This window comes from Berghia stephanieae, chromosome 2 (genome assembly GCF_034508935.2).
Source record: "Berghia stephanieae isolate SIO BIC M18660-M18661 chromosome 2, UCSD_Bste_1.3, whole genome shotgun sequence".
Lineage (NCBI taxonomy): Eukaryota > Metazoa > Mollusca > Gastropoda > Nudibranchia > Aeolidiidae > Berghia > Berghia stephanieae.
In genome coordinates this window covers 36,531,399-36,544,770 of record NC_088361.1, presented here as the reverse complement: position 1 = coordinate 36,544,770, position 13,372 = coordinate 36,531,399, and the positions used below count along the sequence as shown (strand labels likewise).

At 36.9% G+C, this 13,372-nt stretch overlaps 1 protein-coding gene across 1 annotated transcript; it reads left to right on the top strand.

The window, feature by feature from the left end:
* The first annotated feature begins 4,670 nt into the window (after window positions 1-4,670).
* LOC144964804 (uncharacterized) lies at window positions 4,671-12,653 on the top strand. The gene is made up of 4 exons (XM_078899441.1): window positions 4,671-4,735; window positions 7,628-8,324; window positions 8,961-9,075; window positions 11,106-12,653. The coding sequence occupies exons 2-4, from the start codon at window positions 7,809-7,811 to the stop codon at window positions 12,566-12,568; spliced, it is 2,094 nt and encodes a 697-aa protein (XP_078755567.1). The 5' UTR covers window positions 4,671-4,735; window positions 7,628-7,808; the 3' UTR covers window positions 12,569-12,653.
* Window positions 12,654-13,372: the final 719 nt, after the last annotated feature.

Sequence of the window (13,372 nt, the reverse complement as noted above, 5' to 3'; positions counted from 1 at the left end):
ATGGCAATCACCAGGGGACAGAGCAAGGAACCAGATAGACTTTATAGCAGTATCATCAAGATTCAGAAATGGCATATTAAATTGCAAAACCTACCCAGGCGCCGATGTAGACAGTGACCATGTCCCAGTTGTTTGTACAGTAAGGATAAAGTTTAAAGCTATTCAGAGAACAGCTGGTAGAATAAAGATGGATTACAGGTTATGCAAAGACAATGGCATACAAACAAAAATGAGAGAAGAATTTGAAAATGCACTCATGATACAAAGCCAAAGTGAACCTGATAACGAAAAATGTGAAAAACAATTTGATATATTCCAAAAGTGTGTCAAAGCAACTGCAGAAAAACATTTACCAATAGCTCAAATAAACAGCAAAAAGGAATGGATGACAAATGAAATTCTAAACCTATTTGAAGAAAGACGAAAATGCAACAGAGGGTCTGCAGAATACCAAACATTGAACAACCACATTAAATCCAAATGCATCGAGGCACACGAGAACTATCTAGACTGGAAATGCTGCGAAATCGAAAGAGAATACAAACCCAACCCCCAACAAGCTCACCAAAGAATAAAAGAACTATCAGGGAAAAGGAAAAGCAAAGCAGCAGGAAGTTGTATCCAAAACAAACAAGGGGATCTGCTATTTGAAGAACAACATATAGAAAGCCGATGGGTAGAATACATAGGCGAACTGTACAATGATCCAAATAGAAATGAACCACCACTGAAATTCAAAGAACCATTAAGCGGTCCAAACATCACCAAAAGTGAAATTGAACATGCCATGGAACGAATGAGGGATGGTAAAGCAACAGGCCCTGATGAAATATCTGTAGAGGTATTAAAAAGCCTAGGAGATCTAGCAATTGATGAACTTCACATATTATTCAACAATATATACAATACTGGGAAAATTCCAGAAGATCTCTGTAACTCTATTTTCATAGCAATACCAAAGAAAGCAGGTGCAGTCAGATGCGAAAATTTTAGAACTATAAGTTTAATAAGCCACATCAACAAAATACTGTTGCGTATAATTATCAACAGGCTAAGGAATAAGATTAACCCCGAAATCGCAGAAGAACAATATGGATTCCAACCTGACAGAGGGACAAGGAACGCAATATACCTCCTCCGTGTTTTAAGTGAAAGAGCTATACAGGTTCAGACCCCACTATACCTCTGTTTTGTCGACTACAAAAAAGCTTTTGATAGAGTACGCCACGAAGAAATACTAAAACAACTGCACTCCATTGGCGCTGATGAGAAAGACCTCAGACTCATGCAAACATTATACTACACCCAGCAGGCATCTATCAAAATCGGAAACTCTACAGGAAATTCCATTCCTATTAAGAAAGGAGTCCGTCAAGGGTGTGTTGCCTCACCAGATCTGTTTAATCTATACCAAGAAACAATCATGAGGGGCATAAATAATATGGAGGGAATAAAAGTGGGAGGTCACAACATAAATAATATAAGATACGCAGACGATACGGTACTCATTGCAACATCAGAAATCCAACTTCAAAAGATTGTTGACAAAGTGGTAGTAGATAGTGAAGCCAAGGGAATGGAAGTGAATATCACCAAAACGGAATGCATGGTAATACAGAAAAACCCCGAAAACAACAACACCTGCAATATAACGATTCACGGCGAGCAACTTACCAACGTAGAAAGTTTTAAGTACCTAGGTTCAATAGTGACAACAGATGGAAGATGTAACCGAGACATACGAGCAAGAATAACTCAAGCCAAACAGGCCTTCATGGACCTGGGAAACATTTTGAAAAACAAACAGATGTCGTTCGGGATTAGATTCCGAGTCTTGAAGTGCTACGTGTGGCCAATCTTGTTATACGGATGCGAAAGCTGGACTACAAATGCAGAAACACAAAAGAACATTGAAGCTTTTGAAATGTGGTGCTTGAGAAGGATGCAGAGAATATCGTATACTGCACACAAAACGAACGAAGAAGTGCTAAAACAAACATACCAACAAAGGAAACTAATGCCCTTAATAGTGGATCGACAACTATCCTTTTTCGGACACATAGTAAGGAAAGATAAGAAGGAATACCTGGCAAGTTGTGGAAAAATACCTGGTAAACGCGCCCGGGGGAGACAAAGAAAAACACTCATAGACCAACTGAAGGGCTTCACCAACCTAACAATCCAAGAGCTGTTTGAAAAAGCAAGAGACAGGGAGGAATGGAGAGAGATAATTCATGCAGTATCCGAAGCCTGGACCAGGCATGGAACCTAGAAGAAGAAGAAGAAGAAGAAGATATATATAATGATTAAAAAACGACTCACATTCGTCCAAGACAGCTGTTTCTATACTCAAGGTGTTTCCTCAGTTGGATCAGTTCTTCTTGGTCGAAGAATAATCCCGTGGATTCATTATGAGTTGTTTTTTTTCTGGTTTGTTTTGTTTTTGCAAGTGCGTGAAATGTCTGTGTGCATACAGTGTGACCGGGTGTGCATATTTTAGTTTTTGTTTTTTATTTGGGGGGAAGGGGGCATGTGTGTGTGTGTGGGGGGGGGGGGGGGGGGGGGGGGGGCTATGGAAGATGGAGGAGAGGGGGGGGGGGGGGAGGAAGTCGGATGGGGATAACGGGAGGGAACAAATATATATATATATATATATATATATATATATATATATATATATATATATATATATATATATATATATATATATATATAAAATATATATTATATTATATTATATTATATTATATTATATTATATTATATTATATTATATTATATGCATACACACATTTACATGGTGTATGTTTAGTGAACGTACATATATTATGCAGTGTACACATAAAGGGTAATTAGTAATATAAATATAACTACCGAGGTTCTTTTTCATGTGTAGATTTAGTTACAGTCCAAGTAGAGTGAGTCAGAGTGATATGCGAATAATAAATGCTTTTGTTGTTGTAGTTGTTTTTACTCTACCCTGCTCCAACTTCAAGAATAGAAATAAGTAAAAAAAAGCCTCGTTCATAGTCATAGTGCGCGCTCGTGGACGGAAGTTTTACGGACCAAGACACAAAACAGGGGCGGTTGCTGGCTGTTTATTTAAGGCGGCATGGATCGAAAACATTATCTCACTGTACTCAGGTGTAAAATGAGTAGGTACCTGACCAGAAGCAGTGTTGATTATGTTGGAGGAAAATGTTATCTCGCCCAACAGGCATCATGTCTCGTCTTCATGTTGCTTTTGGCTTAGGAGCCCTTTTTAAGTGTCTTGAGCTCACTTAGCGGAAATTGCTCAATATCAATGTTCTAGTGGGTTTATTTTTTTAGAATGTGTGTATCTTGTTCCAAGGTGTGTATATTGTGTGTTAAAATAAAATGGGGGGGGGGGGGGGGGGGGGGTCATGTGTGGTTTGAATTTTGAAGAGATATACTCACATAAGTGGCATTTACGACGGGCATATATTATGTAAAAGAGGTCCATTTGCCGATTTTCCTCTACAGTAAAAATTGTATAACATCCGATCATTGAAGTCTATGGATCCTTTCATTGTTGTTTCGGTATGTATTGCGATACACGTCTGTTCATTGAGATTTGTGAATATCATTTTTTTTTAAAGAACAACATGACAACAGCAATTAGACTGCCATATAAATTTCTTCCTTCGAAAATCAACTGTGATAACAGTCATTAATAGAAGGAATAGAAAATCCAACCTCAATGCACTTCTTATCTACTCCAAAGACAATAACATAACTAATAACTACAAATTGAACTGCTGTGTGTCTCGGGATAATGGACTGGGAATCTTATTTATAGCATCATGGGGCTCTACTCGGTGAATGATTTGTGTAATATTCGTATTGATGATTAACATCCATTTGAGAAAAACGAATAGCATAAGATCTATATTTATTGTAATTTTCTTCATCCGTATGGTTTGATTACAACAAACCTGTTCTTTCAATGATAAAATTGATATGGTTTTGATTTCTCCCAAGTCAGACCCCAAGGTGTGCAAAACTAAATTTGCCGGCCTGGCCTAGTTATTTTAGCAGTCAAGAGTATCAGTTGTTTCTGGTGGGAAGTGGATAGCCGTGGTTTTAAACAGAAGAAAACAATCTTTTAAATGAAATGCTTGGGCGGCCTGTTGACTTTTTGGCTCATGGTAGCCCCCATACCCCACCCTCAGCTCATTGTCGCACGTCATCTCGCCTCGCGTGGGGCAACAAGAAAAAGAGAGCCGTCCATCACGACGCACAACCTTCGTACAGTAGTTACAGGTACCAATCATGGCAAGTTAGACAGGAGAGAGTGTTAACGAAAATCAGCATAGGCAAAAATTGAGACAAAAAGCAGTATCTGCTAAATTTGAAAATTATAGGGCGGCACAAAACAACTTTGCTCAATAGACCGACCGCCAGTGACACAAAACTATGTGTTACCTACCTTGACCGTTTAGTCTGGTTAATAGTTAAGTGCGAATACCTCATATGGATGGAGAAAAAACGAAACAAACAATAACAAAGGCAACCTCGTTCTATCTATAAGTACTTCATGACAGAAGAAAATTTGGAGGAGAAAGGTAATAAGTCAATTTAAAATGCGAAATGAGAGAGTATGAGAAGGATGATAAAGTGCTCAAACTACCTCACTCACTAGGATCTCACATTAATTTATCAGACTCCTGGAAAGTGTATCGCGAGCTCGCTCTAGAATTGAAATTGGGCACAAGGCAGGAAATTCATTTTTCCATTATTAATTTTTTATTTTTTTAAAAATCAAAGTTGTTTTTTTTTTTGGGAGGCCTTGCGTAAGCTCCTCGAACTCGAACTAAGGCCCTTAGCCTTAGAAGGGAAACAACCTCTAGACCTCTGCCTCCAGCTAATGACCTGTACTGTAGCATGATATGTAACTACTATCTATCTAGCATTATAAACTCTAGAACAACCTCGATAGTGAAAGTTTAAATTTTCCTTTGTTTTAGTTCTTCAAACGTAGTGCTAAGTGGTCATAGTCATAGGGTTTGTCTTTTTTTAGCTCAAGGTTGGAAGTTGGACACGGAAAAGGCTATTCAGACAGGGTCCGAATTGCCATGGGAGGCAATTCGGACCCGAGTCTGAATTGCCTCCCATGGCAATTCGGACCCCGAGTCTGAATTGCTTCCCGTTAATTCGGTCTTTGTAAACACACACACACACACACGACTCATGAGTATCTATCTAAGTCATTAAAAACAGAATAAGAGATGAAGTGAGTAGAAAAGTGCCAGAAGACAATAGAGAATAAAAAATATTTGCGGCGGTGATGGGGTTTGAACCCGCGACCTTATTTGTACGCCAACTCCGCCTGGCTAGTGAGAGCGTGACTACCTTATGAGCTATCCACGAACCCAAAAAAAATTCGTATCTAACTCAGGTTATACAGAATAATCACACACACACACACACACACTCCCCCCCCCCCCCCCCCCTACCCCCCAACAACCATTTCCACAACCCAAGAGCCGGCGGCTTTTTCTCTATGATCTCGTATCACCATGTTCTCCCCTGCGTCCAGCGCCTCGGTCGTTTGTGGGTTGTGGAGATGTTAATGGTTACCCCCAACGTCTATTTATGAGAAGTCGCTGGTTACACCCCAATCCCATTACCAGTTGGTCATTAATTTTCTCTCTGTATTCAACCAGTACTTATTTTATTAATAGGCACCTAGTCCAGTATTATCTAATAATATTAGTATTAGACGGGGTTAGTGTAAGTTACAAGATATTTGACAAATGGATGAATAAATAAACACTGACAAAGATCCACAGAGAAAACTAATTGAAGGACTGGGTGGGGTTCGTCACCTCCCATAGAGTAGAGGCAGTGTCGTGAACGGATTTCTCAATCTTGTTCACGATATGTAAAATAAAGGAAAAAGTTCAGAAAAAGTCAACAATTTATACGGTCCCACAGGAGGGAGGCACTTCCTGTGTCCTCTATGCCCCTACATTTGTTTTCCAACAGGCTTTCTGTCTTTGTCTTAGTCTTAGGATAAGATTACTTGGTTTAGTCCTGGCCCTGGCTGGATACCTTATCTGGGAAGGAAACAGTCAAATGTATAGAGATAGTTAAGTTTTTGGAGATGATATAGTTTGTCTTGTAAATCATCTCTGTTATGCATTGTAATATGTTTTGTTTACATATTAATATTATGTATGATTTGTAAACATTTGAGTGGATTCCTCTCAGTCGGGACCTATGCTTGTGTCTGGATGAGACTTTTAGATGATTCCAAACTAAGTACTTTGATAGTGTGCTCTTGGAATCTACATCTACATCTGTTTCCAATTTGAACCAATTCCCATTTGTCTTACCTTTTCTTGGGTGCTTTAAATTGTAATTCTAGGACTTTTCACTATTCCATTTTCTTCCTTTTTACTGGCGCTGTTATGACTTTAATGTGTTGCGATCACCGTAAAACCGTTAAAAATAAGAAAAATAAAAACAAAGCAATTGAAAGAGGAGCTTACGGGATTTTTCCCTTATATTTGAGCATGCATTCACTTTAAAGAGTATTTTTTTATGTGCAAAAACGTACCTCCATTTCAAAACATAACTTTCTTTGCAACTTTTTTGAATTCTTCACAACTTTGTTCACAAAAAAAGTACATCTTTTTAGCTGGCTGATTTTGCTCTCATTGGCTATTTCTTGTTGACATGGAAGGGTTCATCTACAGAGTAATTTCTGAGCGAATTTATAAAATCGTTTATTAGCATCATTCTCTATGACTTGTTGATGTAAACAAAGTTAGTGTCAGAACATGATACTAGATGACTGAGTATTGTTTATGAAGCGAAGCAATAAAAATACACTAAGTAGATAAGAAGATTTAATCATAAAAGAAATCTGGCCATCTTCTTCTGTCATGGTTCTGAAAATGTGGCTCAGTTCAGGTATCAGAGAGAAAAAAAAGTTGTCTAATTTTTAGCCTTGGAACACTTTAAACCTTCTGACCATGGTTTCTGTGTAGACAAACAAGATGGCAGGGAATCGCAGTACCCAGCTATGTCTGTTTGCATATTATAATATATCGTAGCTATCGGGTACATTGTATATTTTGTATTTATTATTTCTGATGGTGGAAGAGAGAATAAGAGGACCATAGTCTATTGGGAAGATTTTTTTATTATTTCTGATGGTGGAAGAAGAGGACATTAGTCTACTGGGAAGGGAAGAAGTGGGGGATTCACCCATTCCTTTATAACATTTTCATTATGAGTGACAGATGTCAAAATAAGGACACTAGTTCTTCCAAACCTTGTGAAACATTTTCTTTGAGATGCTTTGCATATTTTACAAAATTAATCTGGCAAGCCTGGAAAAAAAGGTCTGGGAAATAAAATTTGGGTCACCTTCTTGTTATTGCTAGACACAGTTTTTAATAAGTTAAATAAAAGAGATTTTTATGTTTCCAAACTTAACCTTTAGAAATCGATGATTATATGCCCCTAGCTTTATCAAGTTGAAAAGAACAAAGACCAATGAAAGACACATGCTTACATAACCTGTCAGTACCAACAAAACAAGCACTTGTTGACATCGTTTCCATTTTCTCTAACATTTTTTGTTATTTTTTTCCCAGTGCATCCTGCCTAGAGAAGTAAAGACGAAAGGGTCTTATGAGATTGAACCAGACAAACTTGAGTGGCTTTTTACATGAAGATTTCGTACATTCTAAGACATCACATTTTAATGTCTTATTGGGAGCTGTTGTAGGGACAGAGAATTCCGTACCATTATTTACAGCTGCCCTTTAAGAACTCATGGAAGCTAAAACATCACAAAAAACCTTATGCCAGTCTTCTGATGTTGGTGTTAAACTTGGATCAGTAGAAGTTGAAAACAAAACAGATTCTCATCCACAGGTGATGCAAGTCAATGTTAAACTTGAAGACGAAGACAATGAATCAAGTAATTATTCCCTCGCTTATCCGCAATTCAGTGATGTCAATATTAAACTTGAAGACATTGAGGTAGAAAAGTCTTCCCACAATTATTCACAAGTCAATTATGCCAATGTTATACTTGAAGATGAAGATATCAAGGCAGAAAAGTCTTCCCACAGTTATTTACAATTCACTGATGTCAGTGGTAAACTTGAAGATAAAGACAGCAAAGCAGAGAACTCTTCCCACACTTGTACTCAATTTAATGATATCCATGTTAAACTTGAAGATGAAGGCTCACGGAGCATTGGTGTCAGGGATAAAGTTCAACTTGAAGACACAATAACAACAAAGCTTACTGCAGTGACGTCATCAATGGGAACAAAATCTCAGGTGAGATAATAATCATTCTTTTACATGTAATGTCATGATGTTTATGATCTTGATGTTGATAATGACGATGAGGGGGATGATTGCAAATTACAAAGTAAGAGAGATTTAACACAGGAGTCTCCCAATTTCAATGTTAGTAAAAAATTGAATGCTTTGTCATTTCCCTCTGTACTTGTTACCAATTTTATTACTAGGCTTTCTAACTAGCCATATGTTTTTTAATTTTCAAATGGACAATTGACCAGTTGTCTTTGTTTTGTTTGTGCCAGTGGTTGTCCGGCCATATTAACCTTTTCAGCTCTCAGTATTTATTTAATTGATCACAACAAAATCAACAAGATCCATTTGTTTACATGACAGATAGGTGTCATGTCTCATGTCTGCGAAATGGAAGTATAAATTTATATTATATCCTTTACAAAAAGAGAGATATGTTATCCTCACTTCATAATTCTAAAGTAGAGCAAATCTGATGCACTCAAGAATATCTGGCAAGGTACGGTGCCAGTCCCTCTTTGTTTACAAAGTTTGGTGTACACCAAGGTGGCAGTAAAAGTAGCTGACCTGAAAAAAGATCTAAATAATCAGTACCTTTGTGTTATCTTTTCATTTTGTTATATTTTCTTTCTTTTTCAGAAACCCTGCAATGTCAACACAGGAGTTCAGGGTTTTAAAACAATTTGTGAGGAGTCATTCTCTTCCAGTGGTTTGGGGTCAGAGGTCACATCTATGGTCTTGAAGACTGTACAAGGTATTTTAATGATGAGGTTGATTACAATCAGTGAATATTTGTCCAGTTTTGAATTTTGGAATCTCTCACTCTAAAAGAAATGTTCATTGCTGCCTGTTTTGATCTTTTTGGAGGTTGTGTGTATTTGTTATTTTTTAGCAAAATGCCAAATTTGTGTCAATACAATATATTGCTTTTTTCCTTTACTATAGTATCCGTACTCTTACACACATAATGTATTATTACACCAAAAAGCAGTGTTCCATAGAGATAATAATGCTCAATGTACAGCTTTTATTTTATATCTATTGTTTCCAGTTTATTAGGTCTCACTGGCTTTCCAATCAACTATTATTAACCAATTGCAACCAGAGCATGAGTGATATTATTATAGTCGTCCAAAATAAGTTTATTGTGTACAATTTTGGTTACTGTGAAACGACATCCAATGCAATACTAATACAAATGATCACTTATGACTTTGCGTGGTCCAATCTAGCAGAACTAAATATAGAAGTCGCGACATGAAATTCAGGAAATGTTTTGCTTTCCCTTGATGGATGACAGGAGAACTCTGCATCATTCTTATGCCAAGTATTTTTTCTAGAATTCCATCCATATGGCAGGACAATGTTCCAGATTGTCATTAATGTTGTGGTATTGTTTTTGTTGTTGATGTTGTTATTCAGAATTGCAAATTCTTCGACCATTTTCAGATTTCCACCTCACCAGTAATATTGGTCAACAATCAATCCACTAACTTTCTTCCGATGTAAAAAAAAAAAAAAAAAAAAAATCTTCTATGTTAGTTATACACTCGAGTACAGTTTCCTCAAAAAAGGTTTCCTCGAACTAAATTCACTCAGCCAGCATAAGAAATTAACCCTTAAAAGTGGTAATTGATGGTTATTCTGATGAAAGTGATATTGATGATGACATGTTAGAAGAATTAAATGAGGTAAATAAAGATGTAGGTTGTGATGAAAAGGAGCATTTTTTTTTCCAACTTCAAATGACTAATTATAGTTAATTCACTAACAAAGTGCAAACTTGTAAATTTTATGGAAGTATATTCTTTTCTCCTCTTATCCTTTTATTTTCATCAAAATAGTAAGAGACATTATTTCACAATTCATTTTAAAAAACATATATCACATGATCTATGCGGAATTGCACTCCTTGCTGCAAGGAAATTTGGTAGAATTTTGTGAACCTATTCAAGGGGCAAAGTGTTAAATGAATTAAAGGTTTTAAATACAAAATTGCCTGTTGATTTTATCCACCGATGATTGACAGTGATATTGGCAGCTACATATGCTTGTATTGTAATATGTGTTGCTATCTACACTGCAGGAGTAGGTACACAGTATGATACTGCTTATTCTTTTGACTTCGCCATTCATTGCATTTTCAATGCCACCCACCATGGTTTGCTAATGGTTGGCTATGTGGTATTTATGATTGTTGTGATACAGCAATCTCCCCCCCCCCCTCCCCCCAACACACACACACACACACACACACACACACACACATGTGATGTGGTGGTAATGGTAGTGATAATGATGGTTGTTGTAGTAGTGCTAGTGATGATGATGTGTTGGGGGTTGTAGCAGTAGTAGTGGTGATATGATGTAGTGGTAATGATGGTGGTGGTTGTTGCTGTAGTGGTAATGATGATGTGGTGGCGGTGGTTGTAGTGGTAGTGATGATGATGTGGTTTTGGTTCTAGTAGTAGTGATGATGATGTGGTGGTGGTTGTAGTAGTAGTGATAATGAAGATGATGTGGTGATGGTGGTTGTATTAGTAGTGGTAGTGATGATCTGATGATGGTGGTTGTAATAGAAGTGACTGGAAAAAAAAAAGGGGTAACCCGGAATGTTTTGCTCCAGACCGGATTTTTATCCGGTGCAATCGGAGTTTTGGCATCATTGAGTATAGTTACAATATATACAAATGTTTAACTCTTTCAGTTGGGATAATTTATCACTTCAATAAATTTCTTAGTTATTGTTTTGTGGAGGTAAGAATACTCTTATCTATTTTACAGATAACAACAATGTTGACAGCTGTAACCAGCCTTTGAACGATGGACGTCACGAAGACATCCAAATTGAAATTGACGTTGATGAAACTACAGACAGTTGTGTGGAATGGCACAAGTCTGGCACTGATTTTCAGAAAATTCATGATACAACTTTGGGACATCTTTCTACAAATCACAATAGACCAAATCAAAGATTTGACTTCGATGAAATAGGTGAGCCTCAAGTTGATGCAAAATCTCAAAATACTATGAGTTCACAGTCGCAAAATCTTTCAGGAATCCAAACTGGAGAAAGGCCATACAAATGTGTGACTTGTGGAAGGGCATTTACTCAGAATAAATATTTACAAAATCACATTAGAATTCATACAGGAGAACGGCCATACAAATGTCTGACCTGTGGAAAGACATTTAATCGGAAATCACATTTACAAGTACACATTAGAATTCATACGGGAGAAAAGCCGTTTAAATGTCTGACCTGTGGAAAGACATTTACTCTGAAATCACATTTACAAGTACACAAAGTAACTCATAGAGATGAAAAACCATTTAAATGTCTGACCTGTGGAAAGGCATTTTGTCAGAAAGCATATTTTGAAGCACATATCAGAAGCCATACAAGTGAAGAACCATTTAAATGTCCTACTTGTGGAAAGGCATTTTTCTGCAAGTCAAATTTACGACAACACATCAAAATTCATACAGGAGAAAAGCCATTTAAATGTGGTACTTGTGGGAAGGCATTTATGTGGATTACAAATTTACAAGTGCATATCAGAACTCATACGGGAGAAAAACCATATGAATGTGTGACTTGTGGAAAGGCATTTACTCAGAATTCAAAATTACAAGTACACATCAGAACTCATACAGGAGAAAAGCCATATAAGTGTCTGACCTGTGGAAAGGCATTTGCTGTGAATCAAAAATTACAATTACACATCAGAACTCATACAAGAGAAAAACTATATAAATGTGTGATCTGTGGAAAGGCATTTACTGTGAATTCAAAATTACAAGCACACGTCAGAAGTCATGCAAGTGAGAATGTATATTTACAAGCACAAATCAGAAGTCATACAAGTCAAAAACCATTAGAATGTCATACCTGCGGAAAGGCATTTAACTTGAATTCAGTTTTACAAAAACACATCAGAACTCATACGGGAGAAAGACCATATAAATGTATGACTTGTGGAAAGGCATTTACTCAGACTTCACATTTACAAGTACACATAAGATCTCATACAGGAGAAAAACCATATAAATGTGTGACCTGTGGAAAGGCATGTGCTCAAAGTGCACATTTACAACGACACATCAGAACTCATACTGGTGAAAAGCCATATGAATGTATGACCTGTGGAAAGACATATACTGAGAAGAAAGATTTGCTAAGACACATTTGTCGGCAAACCTCTCACTTTAGACATTCATCAGGCCTAGACCATGATGTTCCATGACTTCCTCTTACCCTAAGTTGTCGGTGATCATCTTTGCATTCATATAACCCTTGAAGATGTTAAATTAATAAACAGATAAATAGGAACAATTATATAGTGCATTTCCATGGATTTACCATGCTCAATACGCTTCACAATCTTTAATTTTTTCCCCAATCAGGTCGTATGGAACCATTTTTCCATTTCATACAGTACCAGTCACTTGTTAGGCATAATTATTGTACTAACTCTCTTACAATATCTTTCACTGTCTATAGCCGAATTGAGTAATGCATTTTAAGGAGACATCAGGACCATGATCTTCCACAACCAGTCACACATTCAGCCACTGTCCACACTTAATATTGTTTGCCAGTTTGGAGGGGGGGGGGGGGGGGGGGGGGGAAGAGAGGCAGGCAAACAGAGAGAGAGAGGGAGAGGGGGGAGGGATATTATTGCTCTAACTGATGTGTACCAATTTGCAGGTCTGAAAATCCAGATTGTTATTGGCTCACTACTGTAAAGGAAATACTCTCGGACCAACACTAAATATTGTACTTTACAACAATGTTAAAATAAGCCCATAATTTGGTTACATTATCAGATCTGCAAATATGTGCACTTTGGCTGTAACCAAATTGAACATGGCCTCGAGGGCCAACAGAACTGCTTTTATTATCGTTCTTTATCATGTTATTATTATTATTATTATTACTATTATTATTATTATTATTATTATTATTATTATTATTATTATTATTATTATTATTATTATTATTATTACTGATAACAATGTTTTTTGTTTTTAAAAAAAAATTCTTCTTC

Excerpts from the sequence above, each read along its gene's own strand:
- LOC144964804 (XM_078899441.1), top strand. The coding sequence starts at position 7,809 with ATGGAAGCTAAAACATCACAAAAAACCTTATGCCAGTCTTCTGATGTT. Across the intron at positions 8,325-8,960 it reads CAATGGGAACAAAATCTCAG|AAACCCTGCAATGTCAACAC; the intron begins GTGAGATAATAA and ends TTTCTTTTTCAG. Across the intron at positions 9,076-11,105 it reads GGTCTTGAAGACTGTACAAG|ATAACAACAATGTTGACAGC; the intron begins GTATTTTAATGA and ends TCTATTTTACAG.